The 19,060-nt window shown below is 38.1% G+C and overlaps 1 protein-coding gene and 1 long non-coding RNA gene across 4 annotated transcripts; both read left to right on the top strand.

The window, feature by feature from the left end:
- The first annotated feature begins 4,404 nt into the window (after positions 1–4,404).
- On the top strand, positions 4,405–18,590 carry LOC120434442 (butyrophilin subfamily 3 member A2-like). Of its 3 annotated transcripts, XM_039602547.1 has the most exons (7): positions 4,405–4,523; positions 14,069–14,159; positions 14,303–14,644; positions 15,483–15,761; positions 15,849–15,968; positions 17,165–17,695; positions 17,836–18,590. In XM_039602547.1, the coding sequence occupies exons 1-6, from the start codon at positions 4,470–4,472 to the stop codon at positions 17,689–17,691; spliced, it is 1,413 nt and encodes a 470-aa protein (XP_039458481.1). In that variant the 5' UTR covers positions 4,405–4,469; the 3' UTR covers positions 17,692–17,695; positions 17,836–18,590. The 3 variants fall into 3 exon arrangements, with proteins under 3 accessions (XP_039458481.1, XP_039458480.1, XP_039458483.1); XM_039602546.1 differs by having other exon boundaries at positions 4,406–4,523; positions 17,165–18,590; XM_039602549.1 differs by lacking the exon at positions 4,405–4,523 and adding an exon at positions 12,931–12,987 and having other exon boundaries at positions 17,165–18,590.
- On the top strand, positions 5,455–9,847 carry LOC120434459. Its single transcript, XR_005609103.1, has 4 exons — positions 5,455–5,797; positions 7,580–7,690; positions 8,993–9,269; positions 9,789–9,847. It is a non-coding gene; the product is annotated as an uncharacterized LOC120434459 (long non-coding RNA).
- Positions 18,591–19,060: the final 470 nt, after the last annotated feature.

Genomic DNA, 19,060 nt, shown 5'->3' with positions numbered 1-19,060 from the left:
GAGACCCAGGTGTCTCATCTCCCGAGGGCGTGGGCCGAGGGCGTGAACCCACAGTGAGTTCCGCCCCGGCGAGAGAGAAGAGGAGAGAGAGAGGAAGAGAGAGTGCTGATCAGCGTGCAGCTGATCTGCCTGGCCGTGACACCAGCAGTGCAATTTGACTTCTAAGAATCCCAGAAACTATTCAGAAAAACAAAATATGACAAAATTTTTGGAAAGCTATATGTGGAAGGAAACCGTGACCTAGGACAAGCTGAATGCATAAAATGTAAGTAACTCCTCCGGTCTCATATGCAAAAAAAATATTGCTCTAGCTTATGTGGTTGTACTTCTACAGGGATTTAAAAGTAGTTATGCAAAACAGAGTGTGCCCGCTCCAACCGGTCTAAAAGGGTTAACTTGTGTTCTTAAGAATTATCTTCTTGATAACACACATCCATACGCTGTAAGTGATCCCATTTGTTTCTGGGCTGCAAGGTGGTGACTTTCTCCTGCTGGCCCATCTTCTCCAGGATTGTCCTGATCACACACAACAAATAAGAGAAGAGAGGAAACCATGGCAACTATGTTAATCCCAAATCCAAAAGTTTTCACTGCATAACACCAGAGGAATACCGCCTGGACATCACAGGTTCTGTACAGCATGAGGGTTAATAAACCCGTACTCATGTGAATGTGATGTGTAAATTGATTTATTCTTGTACCTCCATGGCACAGTGGCCAAATTCTTTACCCCAGGGAAGAGGTGATCATTATCTCCTCGTTTTAATAAATTGAGCTGTTCTTTGTTCTCCACAACAATATCACAAAAAGGTTAATTCGCAAACATCAAAATTGGCTGTATGTAAGCAACAATACATGAAAAAACCGCAGGACCCACCATACAAGCTGGTTTACGATTACTAAAAACATGTCTTACAAATGTCTATCCATTTCTATGAAGGGCATGGTGGTTAGCACTGTTGCAGCACAGCAATATGGTCCTGAGTTCAGTTCCACCATCAGGCCAGGGTCTTTCTGTGTGGAGTTTGCATGGGTTCTCCCCGAGTACTCCAGCTTCTTCCCACAGTCCAAAGACATGCAGTTAGTGGGGATAGGTTAATTCATCAATCTAAATTGCCTATAAGTGTGAATGTGAGTTTGAATGGTTGTCAGTCTCTGTGTGTTAGCTCTGCGACAGACTGGCAACCTGTCCGGGGTGTACCCCACCTATCACCCTATGAGAGCTGGGATAGGCTCGAGCGCCCTCCACGAGCCTGAAAAGGATAAGCGGAAGTGAATGGATGGATGGATGGATGGCTATCCAGATGCCCAAAGCTTAACAATACAACCGCTATATAAAATTAACTTTTGTACCACCAGATATTCATATACTCACATATGAAAGTTTAATTCTCTCCCATATTAACTCCCGCTTCGGCTGCCATCGTTATCAGAAAAAAATCTCCTGTATGGCCCACAATGGATCCTGGGAAATGGTGGGACATGAAGGATACACGCGACCCATTCTTCAAATTCGGGGAAAGCAAGGACATATTTGTCGCCATATTTGGAGGACTCTTTGAATTTGGACAGCCTTCGTCTCGTTGCTTTGATGTCATTGCCTCCAAATACGACATTTGAAGCATCATTGCCCTGAAATTGGATACAGCCCTGGAGTAAGAGAGAATTCTTTTAGTGAGAGAGAAAGACTTCCGACTCAGAGTGGTCAAGCTCAAAAAATCATCTTTATTGTACATTTCCGGAAACGGAGACCTGTAGACACGAACACACACCCCCAGGTCTAAAAGCATTGCAAGCTAAAATACGTATATAGCTCTGCTATACGTCACACACAGTTTCGATCAAAACAACTCTGGAGTGCACCCTGCCTAGTTTCACTTTCTGTCTGCACCTCCTGTGCTCTGCAAAAGCATGCAGTTTCCTGTCAGCCTCCAACCTAGTTTATACTCACATCTGGCCTTGCTTTATAAAGGCCTTTATTATTAAAACACATAAAACGATATAATCAGAAAATAAGCACTAATAATATATATTTATTCCGTAACAATGTTTAATGATAAATACAAAGTGAAAAAAAAGGGTTTTGATAAGAAACAATTTATTTAAAAACATTCAGGAACATAGTACATATACTGTTTTGTATTTAAGTGCTTGTAACCTGGTACTGTAATGCACAAAACAGAGTCATGAAGCAAGGCAGCAGAATAAAGGCAGCATAATTTGCATTATAGATGAAATACATTTTATGAAAAATTGACCATATTTGACCCTAAAGAAGAGGTCAGAGGTCCAAAGTAACCTGATATTTACAGTCCACATGCAGTAGCGGTTTTAGATACGGGCGACACGGGCGGTTGCCCGGGGCGGCATCGTGGTGGGGGGCGGCATCACGGGCATCGGCAAAAAAAATTAAAAATTGCTCGTACTCATGCTGCCCCGACATCATGCCAGCGCATATTGGGGATGGCATAGGCACCGATCGGTTTTCTATCGCCCATTTGCTGGGAGTAAGGGCGCCCTCCGTTTGCGAGGCGCGCCTGCTGCTTATGCACAGGGAGGAGAGGGCGGGCGGCGGGGGATTCACTGGCTGGCTGGAGCAGCATCTAATAACCAACTCGCAAAATAAAACAAATTAAAAACAAAACAACAAACACGAAAACACCAGACATTATGATACAGACTTATAATTTGCACCGATGTTTTTCTATATTTCCCTCGGGATGAATAAAGCATAATCAGTCAATCAGTACACGAAAAGTGAGCGAGAGCCCTCGGTGCGCCTGCTCGCTGCTGAAGTCAAAGTAAACTTTATTGTCATCTCTGCTACATACAGTGCAGTATATAGAGAGACGAGACGACGAGGCTCCAGTTACCGCAGTGCAAGTAAACGAACAATAAATATTTAAGAGTAAAAACATTAATATACACTTTAGGACTCGGGGTAAAGGGATCAATAACAATTTAAAATGTATATTTTATATTTTGCTGATTTAAAGTCTCACACACAACCCGTTTTTAAAGTTTAAAAAAAGAGAAAAGAAGAGGAGGAGTGTAGCGACTTCCACAGTCGCTAGAGGCCGTGGACTGAGCCTGCCTATTTGCCTGACGCGCTGTCAACTTTACATAATAATGCGAGAGGTGGAATTGCTTGCTTGTTTATTAAAGTGCTTGAAAAGTTTACAGAGCAATGTGATCGGCTCGCGATTCAAACTCTTAAAACATCACAGGCTCTAATGCAACAAGGGGAAACTCGTTGTGCTGCGGTCAACAAAAAATACAGCTACCCAGTCCTGCTCTCTGTCAAAATCAAACCAGTGAAAGACAGACTGACTCTTAATGTCACCGCTAGCACCCACGTGACTCCAGTTACACATCACCATAGCAACCAAACAAATAAAAACCCAGTGATCATTAAAATTCAATACACTTATGCCTCCTACAAGGAGAAATGAGCAAAAGATACAGGTAAGCACATGTGTCATTGGATAATGGCAGGTCATGTATCCTAAAACTTTCAGAATACTTTCCTAGTTACGTGGGTTACAGCTCCTCCAAGAAGAAATGGTAAAAATAGCTAAAGTAACAGACTAAACTCCAAACAATATATACAATAATATAATATTAATATAATAGTAATTAGTCAGTGTCAATTGTTGATTTGTCCTGTTCTCATTGTATGTCTTATTATGATGTCTGTTTAGTAGCCGTTTGCATACTATATTTTCTCTGTCTTCATACGTGTGTGTGTGTGTGTGTGGGGGCCAGAGGAGTGTTCGCCCAGGGCGCCAAATAGGCTAGGACCGCCACTGTCCACATGTATCATTCCCTCCATGCTGTCAGTACCAACAATGACATAGTTTTAAATAAACAGCTCTATAGAGCATTATCATTACTTTGACTTTCAGGTTGATCTGTTGAACTTAGGGAGAGGTCAGAGGTCAAATGTGACATGCTATTTTAAATCTTTATACTTTATAAATGTTGACATTACATAGCACATTTTTAAGAATCATAATTTTTGACTTTTAAGGCTTTTTGTCAATTTTTCACCAACAAATCATAGAGTTGACCTTGAAGACCTCGGTGGATGCAAACCAGATTTTATTGGTTTATCATAGCATGATCCTGCTTTACAGAGTTTTATCAGAATACATTCAAAACTTTTAGAGCTGTTGTGTTTACAGACAGAATGAAATGCAAATGCTACCAAAAACATGAGCTCATGGTTGAAGGTAATAAGAAACTGCTGAAACCATTTTTAGCTCCTCCTCTTTTTTACACATGATCTGTTCTGATCTGTTGCAACATACAATCAAGGTCAACCGTCCCTGTGTTCGTCATGTTTGGTGTTTATCTGATAAACACCAAGGAATGTGAGGCAATGAACGTTAGAAACTGATCAGACTCGGGTGTCCAGTTGCAGTGACTTGTTCATACTTGTCTCAGTTCCTGTTTCCTGCTCAGCTCCAATGATTCATTTCACTTTAACAGCGACAGTTTGGATCACTGTGTCTTTATCTGTGGTAAGTCTTTTTTTATTTGTTTGTTTGGTTCTTTGTTGGTTTGGTTTGTTTCTGTATTGTTTTTGAAAAACAAGAACCTTATAAAAACACTGAAATATGTGGTGAAAAAACAAAAAAAACAAAATAATTTTTTTGTCACTGAACAAACTCTGAATAAAGTCAGATTGTTGTTTTGCTGTCCAACTGTGAGCACATACAAGATGACAAATGTCTGTCAGTTGTTAAAAGCTTCCACAAAGCTCCAAATGTAGCAGCAAAGTGTGAGAAAAGCTGTATTTATGTTTATAAAGAACTGTTTGTGGAATCGTGCAGAGACCTGGACTTTGTCTCATCGAGGTGACTTAAAAGAAACTATGAGCTTTTAGTTTTAGTTATGTATCTAAGTTACACTGCTATGGAGCAGGTTAATTTCAAAATAAAAGGTCATAATCTAAGCTGATCTGTGTTCCTGGTGAGTGTTTGATGGGTCACCTCCAGCCTTGGCTGAGCCTTTGTGCTTTTCTTTAATGTATTTGCCAAATACAGATAAAACACAGAGCTGACTGCAGCAGCAGGTTTCTCAGATTTTCTTTCTGTCAGTGCCACAGGCTGGTGCTGATTGGTCTGTATGGAAGAAATATAGTATCATCAGAATCCAACTATTTTTAGACATTGAATTTATAACACTGAATTTTTATCCTCCAAATTTCCCTGCAAAAATATTCACCTGCAAAAATTCACCTGCAAAAAATTCAACTGCAAAAATTCACCTGCAAAAAATTCACCATCAAATATTCACCTGCAAAAAATTCACCTGCAAAAATTCACCTGCAAAAAATTCACCATCAAATATTCACCTGAAAAAAATTCACCTGCAAAAAATTCACCGTCAAATATTCACCAGCAAAAAATTCACCTGCAAAAATTCACCTGCAAAAATTCAACTGCAAAAGTGATGAACTTAAATGACCCAAGCCAGAGCAATCAGCACTAGATCGAGTCGAGCGGCTCTCAGCCAATTAAATTACGCTGTTTGATCACATGACCTCGTTAGCCAGCAGTGTGTCTCCTGAAAAGAGAGCTGTTTAGAGGTGAGGGATTAAGTTTGTCTCCTAAATAGAGATCATTACAGGACGCCTAGTCCTACTTAAAATCCCATTCATTTTTCTTTTATTTTATCATCTACTCGAACTGAGGAAAACGTTTGACTAACTCAAAGAAAATTTCCGCGCCTCCCCTGCCTGTCTGCAGAGGCAGTTTTGAATTCAGGAGCGGCAAACCCTGGCGGTTCTCCGGTAAGTATATTATATTTTATCTTCAAGTTTGTCTTTTGAAACGTTAATTTTATTTAAATCCGTTGGTCATGTATAAAAGTACACAGACGGGGTCTTTGCTCAACTCGTCTGAGGCGTGTCTGACTAAGCGCTACATGCTACCATCCTGCTAACCGAGCTAACCTTTACATGCTGTGCTCTACAAAATAGGATACTCGGTACAAAACCATACTCCACAGATGTTGATAGATAGACGAACACTGCAAATATAATGTGGGAAACGAGAACGACATTTGGTGAAGGGGTAAAATACACCATGAATAAAGCCATAGAGTGAATGGCTGCCATGGTTGCAGAACGGCCTGATTTAATGACAAGAATGGGGAAGAGTGAGGTAAAGTGAACCAAAGCCACAAAACACGGTCAGACAAGGCGGAAATAGGGCAGTGATATGTCCGTCAGTATGAAGTTGGTGTGTGCTTTGGTGACCAAAAACTCGAGACCGGTATCAGGAAGATGGGAGACTCGTGTTTCACTGGAATAGTTGTGAATTAAAACATCATTTGTTGGGGAAATTTAGGTGTAAATGCATCCATACAGGCGAGACAGAAGCAGACCAGGCAGCGAAGAAAACAAGGCAAACATTAGAAATATTAAAACGGAAATATGGGATTAATATAACATACAATTAGGGAAAATTGAAGGAACACAATGTAAATTATACTGTAAAGTCATTAAAACAGCATAACCTGAGTAAAAGAAACATGTAATTGGGTAGGATGGTGGTGATGATGATGATGATGATGATGATGATGATAATAATAATAATAATAATAATAATAATAATAATAATAATAATAATATTATTAAAAAACATGTACAAGATGGGCATGTATACTTGTACCCAGAATTTAACAACTATAAAGTTGTGGCATGACAGTACCTTACCCCATCCATTATATCCACACTTTCAGAAAAGGATATGGTCAATATCTTTACAAATCTAAACTTAAACAGATAGCATAAGTTAAACGGGATATTCCCTCTGCTTTCTCCTAGAGAGAATACATCAAATTAAACAAATAAGTAGTCTATGGCATTTAAAAGTGGTTACCTACAATTCTGAAATGATAATACTAATTCTTATTGATGATGATACTGTATTTGAAATCCTGGTGTAACACTGAACCTGACATCATAAAATGATTACCCTTGTAATGTCAGGGAGCTACAACCAAGGAGGGAAAATATTACTGTCTCACCCCTTGTATCCAATTACATAACAGCGCTGCTTGGTAAAGGTGTTGAATTAGCTGGGTCGCTCAGTTTGGGGAAAATTGTGGGTAGCCTGCAAGGGCCTCAACTTCTCCATTCCCACAATGTGCAACAAATGGGCACAGCTGATCTTCAAGATTGGAACATCGCCAATTACTTCCAACTTTAACGTATTTTTGCAAAAATATTCTTAAACTTGTCTCTTTACACAGATCATAATGATACAAGATGGCACTTGTGTAATTTCCTATAAATTCAATAAATCTAAATAATTGTTACCAACCCGGTAAATCCTGAAAAATGTTTTAACAGCTGTGTTAAATTAAACTTCATACTGACACATGCTGGAAAGTGCATTCATGAGACAATTTTTTTTTTATGCCTTCTAGAGCAGTAGCAATCAAAGATTTTAAGGATTCTTTTACATTTTTTAAAAACACTCTGATTAAGGCATAAGTTGTTCTTTATTATCAGATCTAAGTTTGTTTAAAGCTTCGAATGTTTTGAGGTACTTTTCTTTGTTTTCAGGATTCGTTGCAACCACGGATGGGAAAATGTGGAGGTTGCACGGCTGATGTTTACTGTTCGTGGCACAGGAAGAGGCAGTTTCATTTCAGGAATGAGTGTGCACAATCAAAGGTTTGTTCTCATAAAATACTGTCAACCTCAAATGTTTCTGACATAAGATGGAAGGTGTTGCAGCTTTATTTCCATTATTTAAAATACATAAACATTTAAAAGGGTATAATGTTATGATTTAATGTTGTCAGTGTTTTATGTCATGTTTAAGGATTTTGTTCTCGGTTGTATCTTACGTTTAGTTCAGGGTCCATGTGTCATTCTGTCTCTCAGTGTCAGGTCTTCGTCTTGGTGTAGTGTTCTCATTTCCTGTTTTATTGTGAAGGTCTGCGTCTCATGTGAGTGTGTTCAGTTTTACCTCTGTCTCGTCTGGTTGATTATTCCCAGCTGTGTTCCCCACCTGTGTGTAATCTCCTTGTGTTTCTCTGTGTGTATTTAAGTCGCGTCTTCTGTCTTTGTGCTGGCTGGTCCGTCTGTGTATCCACCATGTTCCTCTCGTGTGTTTGGTGTTAGTGTCTTAGTTTTGTAAATAGTTGTAAATAGTCTTGTCAAGTAGCGATCGTACATTTTGTTCACCTTGTGTATATATCCTTCACTGCAGCAGCCTAGTAGGCGTGAGAAGCCATTTTTGTTGATTAAGTTTTCTCCTGTTTTTGTTAGAAAGTTAGTTAAGTGGATTGTCTTTTGGTTGGTTTTTATTTTGTGTAGGACAGCATAGGGACCAGTAGGGAGTTTTGTTTGTTATTTTGGCACTGCTCACAGCTGAAGCAAAATAAATGGCTGCTTAGCACTTTTTAGAAGATATTGTGGTTTGTGTACTTAGTTGGGTGGTGTGTGGGTGGGCCAACTTCTTGTTGCGTTCGATACTCGCTAGACAAAGAACGTAACAATAGTTTTATGAAAAAGTTTTATAGTAAAATGTCTTTAGAGAACAGTGCCCTATCCAGCAGGATATATTGTCTCATATGTGTCAGGTGTTTTTGTTGTTGTTTCTTTCAATTTCCATTATTTACCCCTCAAGGAAGAAAATATTGGACAGGTCCTACAAACCCCAAAGAGCCTTCAGGACTCTGCCCTATTTTTAGTTATTCACACACCTTTTCCAGTCTGTTACTTCCTTCCCTGAATGTTCATTCTGTGTTAATGGTCTGGTTGTCATCTCATGTATTGCCACTGATCATTACAACCCTTTTGGCACCTTTTAAGTGATATGCCTGGGTCCTTCCTACATGCCCTGATAATGTATTATTACTGTTGTCATGCACACATTTCATGTAGGGTTAGAAACAAGCAGGGAATTTCTCATACACACCAAAGAAAGGCCATACCTAATTTAAATATTTTTTTTATATATTATTTCAGAATAGAGCGACTGTGGAGAGACCTCTGGGTGGCCATTACATGCATTTACTACGATGTTCTTCACAACCTTGAGGAAGAAGGCCTTCTTGACATTTCAAATGCTGCGCACACCTTTTGCTGCCATTACATCTTTCTTCCTCGACTGGAGGATGATTTTAATACATTTTGCAGTGGATGGGACAACCATCCACTGCGAACAAAAAACAACACAAGTCCCAACCAGCTGTGGGAGTTGTGTCACAGATATCACCCTGTTCCTGTTCCAGAAAACACACAGGTAAAGGTGCACATTTTTAGTACTCATTGATTCTCTTACAGAGAATGTGATGATTTTATGGATAATTAAAGTCAGTCATATATCCACAAACACAACAAGCTGAAAGTCAGTGATGCTGCTCGGTTTGCAGTCCTGAATATGACGGCACAAGCAGGATTCACTGCACTGTTAATGTTAGCTATGTTATATTGCTGCCTCTGTTCGGTGGTGTCGAGCCAAACGGACTTTAACGTGTGTTTGAACGAGCTGACGGTTCACTCGTTAAGCTGAAAGAAAGATGCTTTAATCACAGGAGTCACACATGTGTCCACTGGACCATCTGGAACTCTTCTTGTTTAGCACTCGTAATAACACAAACACTAAATCCTCCTTCTCTTGTGCTGTTTTGTAGCAGTGTGTACACCTGAGACTGTCACCTGTCTGTCTGTCCTGCACTCTCTCTCTGTTTCTTTCTCTCTGATTGTGGAATAAAAGTATGAACATGTATTTATAAGTTACACTTGTGTTTGAATCCTGCAGCTTATCACACATTTGATTTCCATGTGTGACGACTGCAAGTGTCCAGAGTGAGGACAGACTGAGGGACCCACTGCTGCACATCATCTGTGAGGCTTTGCACCCCTGATGATCCACCAGGACAAACTCAGCAGTGTGTGAGGAAGAGGAGGAGGAAGAGCCAGCAGCAGCTGACAGATGGAGAGAATAGACAGACTGTTCCCTGTTTGTGAAGGACTGCTAGGAAAGTTTAACATAACTAATTGTCTGTCCTGAATCAGTCTTATTAGGTAATGTTCAAATAATGTTATCATCCCAGTGTTTTCAGTGTGGGAGAAAGTACTCAGGGCCTTCAAGTTACACACTATGAAAGGCAGCAACAAGTTTAATATTCAGAAACCTAAAGTATGTATCAGCAGCAGAATGGAGCTAAAAATAAATGTTTGTTTCAGTTCTATGAAGCTTTGAGTATTTTGGATTAGTAGCACTGCTGTGTTTGTTGCATCATATTGCTGTAATTGTTTATATGCTTTATATATTCTGAGGTAAGTTGATCTATAGTGTTACATCATATTCTATAAGGATGTTATGTGTTTGTAGACTTTCTGTCCAGTTTGACCCATTTAGCAGAAGTCGGCCTGTTTAAGGCTCTGATATCTATTCTGTATGACTTAAAGCAGTTATGACATGGTCTGATTTTATCACCCAATAAAGGAATATTTCATATATCAGTCTGATCTTCATTCTATCAGAAACAGTTATCACAGCTCGGACATTTTCTTTTTACACATATGTAAGCATTGAGCCAAATGTAATAATGCCAACATATTAGACGAACAATATTTGTCTCTTATATATAACACATCTACATATACACTGTCAGAGATACTTGTCTTTGAGTGAAGATTTAAGGTGATAGGACTTATAAATAACTGGAACTTGAATCTTTAATGAAGCTCAGTGTTTGACACGGAGTTCACTCACATGAATTTCACTCACATGTGCTGTACCAGTGTACCTGCACATGTGATGTGACAATAGAAGTTATTTGATTTGAGAGTTCAAACTCACTGCTGTAATAACTTATGATTAATATAATAACTATAATATTGGCCATATCATATTTACACTGACTTTAGTCTCATGAACAACATTGGCTAATTGTTGTTTACTAGCTAATCTTAAATGACTGTTCAGTACAGATATAAAGGCCAACAATCATGTTTCACAGTCTTGTGGTCTCAGCCTCAGATACTTATTAAATCACACAAAGCTGGTGTAGAAACAAACACACGAACAAAATTGTTCTCCTTCATTTCTGTCAAACAAAGCTGTATGAAACGTTTCCAGTGGTTGGTGTTATGGTTGCTAGGCAACCTGGGAAGCGCGACGGAGGCTAGACCGTCCAATTTCACGAGCCTCGCACTTCCGGCCTTAGCGGTCTTTGAGTACGCGGCCCTGGAAGATCGTTGAGGCTGCGTACTTTAAGGCTGCAGACCCTGAATTGGGATACAGCCCCTGAATTGGGATACAGCCGTAATCCCTCACCTCTAAACAGCTATCTTGTAGGAGACACACTGCTGGCTAACGATGTCATGTGATCAAACAGCGTAATTTAATTGGCTGAGAGCCGCTCGACTCGATCTAGTGCTGATTGCTCTGGCTTGGGTCATTTAAGTTCATCACTTTTGCAGTTGAATTTTTGCAGGTGAATTTTTGCAGGTGAATTTTTTTCAGGTGAATATTTGATGGTGAATTTTTTGCAGGTGAATTTTTGCAGGTGAATTTTTGCAGGTGAATTTTTTTCAGGTGAATATTTGATGGTGAATTTTTTGCAGGTGAATTTTTTTCAGGTGAATATTTGATGGTGAATTTTTTGCAGGTGAATTTTTGCAGGTGAATTTTTGCAGGTGAATTTTTTGCAGGTGAATATTTGATGGTGAATTTTTTGCAGGTGAATTTTTGCAGGTGAATTTTTTTCAGGTGAATATTTGATGGTGAATTTTTTGCAGGTGAATTTTTGCAGGTGAATTTTTGCAGTTGAATTTTTTGCAGGTGAATTTTTGCAGGTGAATATTTTTGCAGGGAAATTTGGAGGATAAAAATTCAGTGTTATAAATTCAATGTCTAAAAATAGTTGGATTCTGATGATAGTATATTTCTTCCATATGAGAGCACTAGCCCAAAGACAGTTCATTCTAAAAAAAACAAAACCGATGATGATGACATATCACATATCAGTTGTGGGAGTGTGATAGGCATTAGTACAATGTAAGGAATGTTACTCTAGTGAGTGAAACATAGGAGTGTGAATACATTTTGGCTGTGTTATAGATTATTTATTATTATTATTCCACAATTCCACCATCAGGCCGGGGTCTTTCTGTGAGGAGTTTGCATGTTCTCCCCGTGTTTGCGTGGGTTCCCTCCGGGTACTCCGGCTTTCTCCCACCGTCCAAAGACATGCAGCTTGTGGGGATAGGTTAATTGGATAATCCAAATTGCCACTAGGTGTGCATGTGAGTGCGGATGGTTGTCTACGGTGTACCCTGCCTCTCGCCCTATGACAGCTGGGATAGGCTCCATCGCCCGCGCCGACCCTGAAAAGGATAAGCGGAAGCGAATGGATGGATGGATGGATGCAAATATAGCTAAGAGCATTTTTTACACCCTTATCAATTAATTTTATTTGATAGAATGGGTCATCCAATTACTGAAGTGCTGCTCTTGCATACACACACCAAGACAACTGTATGCATTATATCTACACATTACATAAAGACATCTAAACATAAATAGATGTGTTTCTGATTCTTTTCATTCTTCCTCTCTCTGTTTTCACCTAAAACTCTACTAACTAACTGATAAAACTACACCCTCAGTTTCATATCACTCCTTGTACACAGTTAGTTATATTTGACACCTTTCACAAACATACTGTCTTTGTTCACTCCTAAACTCCTCAACACAGAATTCACAGCATGTACGATGTTGAAACATAGTCAACTGTTAAAACACAGGTTTGACTTAAACTTTCACTTTGATTCATTTGTTCATTTAAACAAAGTCCAACTCATTTTATGAAAAGAACTGACCTTTGATATCAGGAACTATAAAGTCAACACGCGTTATTGTTTAACAGAGGGTTGGGCTGAGAGTGCACATTGTTTTATTACAACCTACTTCCTTTGAAAAGTGGTGATGGTTTTAAGCAGTTCAACAGGTATGTAGATTTTTACCATACAAGCTACACTGTAATCCTTTCCTTCTTTATTTATTTAGATTATTTACTTATTTTACTTACTAAACTATCTAGTAGGTGTTTATAATACATAAAATCTGATTAATCACATTAGCATTTACAGTTACCAGAGGCACGGGGAGTGCTGTAAGTGCTGACATTTTTTGTAGTGAAGGAATAAAAGTAGCATAACTATTATTTCTGGATACTTGTGTATACATAAACATTTAAAATGTGTATTTTTAATTACATGCTGTTATTGGTTGCTACTTGGAGAGTTTGCAATTTGAAACAAAATCCATATCTTCTATCAGCATTAAATAGACAGTAAGTCTGTATGTGTGTGTGTGTGAATGGGTGGATGACTGAATGTGTAAAGCGCTTTGGGGTCCTTAGGGACTAGTAAAGCGCTATACAAATACAGGTCGTTTACTGTTTACCGTTTTAATTGCAAACAGTACAAAAGAAACCCTGACCTACGCACAGACACAGCTTATTGGAGGAGGGCTTCATGGAATATACTGAACTCAGTATTACATGTGTCTCTTGTCTCTACTTTCATCGCTCTATTAATTTAATCTCTTTAACAGTTACTAGTAAGAGTAGTTGTGACAATGAGAAAATGTGAAAAAGGCACAGTACAACAGCCAATGATTTATCACTGTTTATCAACAAAAACATACTTTTGTGCAAATTTTTACAGACCTTTGATTTTGTAAAAAGTGCTTTTGTTATTTTGCTTGTAGTATAATGACTTCGTAAAGATTAGTAACTCGGATGTGTCCAGATGACATGGTAACTCTCATCAAGAACCAAGAAAAAAAAGTCAACAATTCCCAGTTTGTCTTTCAAGTGAATGTCCAGATTTCCTACAATGTTCTTGACTTCTTTTGTTACTGTTACTCCTGGAAAGGAGCACAACATTAACATAATTAAATTCTTTTTTTAAATGGGATATTAGCCATTCAGTCTACAAATCAGTATTTCAGTTTTTCATTTTTTCTATCAGAGTATGGCTTAATATAAAGTGTGTGTTGCAACCCCCCGTTCTTTTTTTTTGCAGACATCTAGAATGACCCCTATTAAGAACAAACATCTCTTGGTTTTGAATCATGTTGTTTTCGTCCTCCTTTTTCTAACACAAACTTGTGGTGGTAAGTTGCACACAAACATTTATAAAATCCACACTTTAAAGTGCTTTCCTGTAGTCTTACACAGATGATGAAAACACACACTGTAACAGCAACAGTTTATGTTGATGTAGTTAAATAAATCATGTGTGCCTAAATTTGTTTAGGTCAGCATCAAATGATTGGTCCAACTCAGCCAGTAGTGGCCATGATTGGTGATGACATCACTTTGCCATGCCACCTGGAACCTGCTGTGGATGTTGTTGACCTGACTGTGGATTGGTCCAGAACTGACCTCAAACCTAGATCTGTCTATGTGAGGCGAGAGGGTGTGGAGCTTCTGACTGAGCAGAATCCTTTGTACACAGGAAGAACATCACTCTCTGTCAACAAACTGCAGTGTGGAGACATTTCATTGAAACTCTCCACAGTAAAACTCTCTGATGCAGGAACATACAAATGCCTTGTACCTAAATTTAATGCAGAAACTGTGGTGATGCTTGCTGTAGGTAAGTTTGATTTAGGTTAGATTAATTTATTCACTTTGCAATTTACATGTGGAGAAAGACTTTAAGTATTATAGATATTGAGGGTCAAAGGGCAATCAGAATGACAAGAGGGATAAAGGAAAACACTTTGGTCAGCTCCAGTAGAAAGTGAATCATTCACAGAGGCATATGGGTTAAGAATAGAAGTGCATTTATTCTGGGTAACCAAAATAGCTCTTACTTGGGCTAAAAAAAACACTTGCTGGACAAATATTTGGACTGAGCATATTGACACTAACTGACAAGAGGGAATGACTACAGAGTCATTGGCATTCTGTTATTGTGGGCATTAGGGCACACAAGCTGATCAGTGAAACAACGTGGTTATTAAGCAGGATAACTGAATGAATGAAAGAGGTACATAACAAAAAATATTAGCATTTAGAATCACAGGGGATTTGTGCATCCACTAAATTGGCTTTTTGCCAACTGAGGGGTATCTGCCCCCATGAGAAAAACACTTCAGCCAAGGAGGCCCATTTACCAACCAAGATGAACCAGAGGAAAGCTGATTTCACAAACGAACTACTTCAATAGGTACAAGTTAATTTCAGCCTATATACAGGAACTTTGAAAAGACAAAATGGAATAAGTAAGATTATTAGAATTTTGACCATTTAGATTGGCACAGTTAATGTCACATAGCATTGGGCTTCTCTATAAGCTTAAAAGGACAATTTGAGTTAAGGTCAAAAGGAGAGAAATTTTGGGTAACTGTAACTATTTTAGGAATCAATGTTTTAAATATTTCAATATATATTATATTTCAATATTTTGTTTTTCATTCTTTTCTTTGCAGGTTCAGTTTCCTCACCAGTCATAGAACTTACTAATGCCAAAAATGAAATAATGTTGGAGTGTAAATCTAATGGCTGGTATCCAGAGCCTCAGATGTTGTGGGTGTACAGTGAGGGAAAACCTATTTCTGTGGAACCTACAAAGAATGTCAGAGGTTCTGATGGGCTCTATACTGTCAGCAGTAAAGTTACTGTGGAGAAAGGACAGAGCTACAGCTTCACCTGCAAAGTTCAACAGAAGAATATCAGTCAAATCAAAGAGGCACACATCCATGTTTCAGGTAGAAATGCTTTTTTTTTTATCACTCACATAAATTTTCAGTTACAGAAAGTAGAATCTAGCACATTTTGTCTCTTTACATTTACAGGTGATCTCTTTATGGTCCAGTCTAATACTGCTGTTCACATTATCATCAACTTGGCTGTCTGTTTAATAAGCATCGGGACAGCAGTAATCCTAATATGGAAGTGTGGACAAAAGAAAACCAGTAAGTTCAAACTTCATTGTACCTTTTACCCCAACCTCAAATTATCATCAGGCCTGATTTAGTGTAATTGCCTTTAAAATAAAGGGCTAAGCAGTACAAACGTGATTCAAATAAAAATGCCCAAAACACATAAACAGTTTTGTTAAAGGCGCCATAGGGAAAACAGTGGATGGAGACTGCAGAACTGACAGCGATTTACCAGCAAAATTGGAGGCTCTCAGCAACTTTACATTTATGAAGGAATATAACCAGCTGGTAGCCAGTTGATTGGAGTCCTCTGTTTTAAAGAGATGTGTTAAGATGTGCAGAACTGGTCTCATCAGTGCAGACTGACTGAGATTGACTGCAAAATCTTGCCTCTGTCTGCATTTATAAACTAAGTGGTAATTATTTGCAAGTGGTTGCCCGTCTGTCGGAGAGTAACTGAACTTAGTTTAAGTCACACTGTGATTATTTGTTGGCAGTTTGCATCCCATTAGCAACCTGTCTAATTCCCTTGGAATCAAAGTGGAGTATAGAGCACCCTCAACCTCTAGAAGACAAACTTGTTCCCACAACCACTTACTGAATGTGTAAAAATTTCACACAAGAAAGCTGCCATCCCATTGTTTTCCTCTGGTGTGACTGAGACATTTGGGGGGCAAAGGTAAAGATATTTGGGGAAATCACCCACTGTAACATTATATTTATAGCAACAATATAAAATAAATTTTTTGTGCTTCATCCTTGTTATAAGAATTGCAACCAAAATGTCCTGTTCTCACTCGTTTACTCATATAAACAAAGCAGTGAAAGAAAATTTAATGTGAAAATTAGATATGTAAAAATAGATACTATGTGATTTTGAATAAAACTGGCAAAACCTCTCAAATTCTCATGTAGCAGTTTCAGTACATCTATTGTTATTTTAAATATCCTTCATTAGTGATTTCTGAACATCTATTTTCACTGAATTTTGAAATACATCTGAAAGTCAGTCCTTCTCAAAAGAAAACTTTTGTTCTAGACTCTACATTGTTGTAGGGTGGTAACCATAGTGTCAGTCTCTATAGTAATGCTTCAAACTGTTTATTTTCATTTATATTTGATTACTGGTATAGTTATTCAATACTGTCAACACATGTAAACACATAAAAATGACTGATATTTTGTCCCTGTTTTCCAAATAATTTTTTCCTGCAAATTTATTTACATAGAAATCAGGATACATGATGAGGAAGAAAATGAACTACATCAAACAGAGATGGAGGAGAAATCACAGAGAGAATGTGAGGAAAAGAAAAGACTTGAAGATGAGTTGCAGAACAATGAGGAAGACTTAAAACACATCAGACAAACCATTGAAAAACTGATGGAGCAGAAGACATTTCTGAAGAACCAGAGAGAAAAACTCATCACACTACTGCAGGAGGACAAGACAGAGATGAAAGAGGCCGTGAAAAAGTTGGAGAAAGACAAAGCCCCAACTTTTGACAAAGACAAAAAAATGCATAAGCGTGGAGATAAAAAAGCTAACCTGGAAAAGAGAACAGAAGTACATGAAGAACTGTTAAAGATGACAGAAAAGCTAATGGAGGAAACGGAGAACATTATAATCCAAATGACAGAAAGAAAGGGAAAGCTGGAAAAAGACAAGGAACAAATTATTAAACACTTGAGAGAGAAACAAAGAAATGAAAGAGATTTAGAAGAAACTCTCAGAGAAACAAGTGAGAAACACTGAACAGGTGTGTAAGAACCCAGGATGAGTTTTCTTTAATATATTACTTGCTAAAATCACATGTACAAACTGTCATGTTGTGTTCAGTTTACATTCCCAGGGTCTTCAGTTGTGAACCTAACCCGTTTTTTTGCTTTTCTTCCTTAGAGAAGGACAAAGTAACACGACAAATAAAACATGGATTTTGCTGTTTTTTTCTCATTGCTGTCATTTTGCAATGCGATGCTCAGTATTTCTTTATTTGTTTGCTTTAAATTTATAGTATATACATTTAAACAAGACATGCAGTTTGACTGTATTTTATCATAGGAGATTTTGTTATGATAAAATGTATCAACATTTTTGTGATCCTTTTAATCTTTTGTCTGTGTGTAAGAATTAAGAATTACACTGTGAGAGGAAGAAGAAAATATACTGTCTGTGTTGTCGTGAGACCTGTGGTAGAAAAAGACTGAAGTACCCCCTGGCCGCCTCCACATCACAGCTAAGAGATGTTAAAAGTTCGTAATAATCAGACTCATGTGAGTAAAAGTGATCAAAGTTGTAAAACAGAGCTTTCCTTCATTTCCTAATAATTAAACATTTTATTCTTAATCAAGATAAATCAAAGTACAAATGTAATCAATATATTAATGACAAAGATAGTTTGAGTAATAGAAATAACTTTTTTGATGTCTGGGTTTTGTGGTGGTGTGTGTAAGTACTCATGAGCAGCTTCAACCTTTACAGTTTTGTGTTTCTAATAACAGGCCTCACCACAATCTGACATGTGTGTGTGTGTGTGTGTGTGTGTGTGTGTGTGGTGCAGGATGGGGGTGAAAGAGACACACTGGAACCACTAATCTCAGAAAGTGTCTGACAACAAAATGTATGATTTAATAAAAGAAGTTTTTAAAAATAAATTTTAAAAAGTTAATTAGCAGAGTTTAAAAAGGTGAAAGTATTCTTCTGTATTTTAATTGAAAAGAGATTATGTTCTGATGAATGTTCATGTGAAAATGTGCTAAAGACAAATTCTGCATGTTAAGAATAACAAAGAACATGTAATGAATTGAATTTAAGGTTTAAAAGTACAAACTTTGTGTTAAATCTTGTAGGTCAGACAGACAGAGAGAGACAGATAAGGTGTGGATGGATCCTGTCAAATGTCAACAATTTGACTGGATTTCCCAAATGTGAAGATGTGATGTCCAGTAGGATAGGGTGGAGACAGGGTGAGCAGGTATAAAAAAAGAGATTCTGTGTCTTCCCTTCTGTCTTCTGTGGGATGAGCAGTTCAGAAGATTGGATCTAAGAGTTGAAAATTCCAACTTTATTTACATCACACTTTCACTCAATGCCAAGCTGCTTTCCTGTTGCCTGATTATTATCA

This window comes from Oreochromis aureus, linkage group 3, assembly GCF_013358895.1.
Source record: "Oreochromis aureus strain Israel breed Guangdong linkage group 3, ZZ_aureus, whole genome shotgun sequence".
Lineage (NCBI taxonomy): Eukaryota > Metazoa > Chordata > Actinopteri > Cichliformes > Cichlidae > Oreochromis > Oreochromis aureus.
This window is presented reverse-complemented; position numbering and strand designations above follow the sequence as displayed.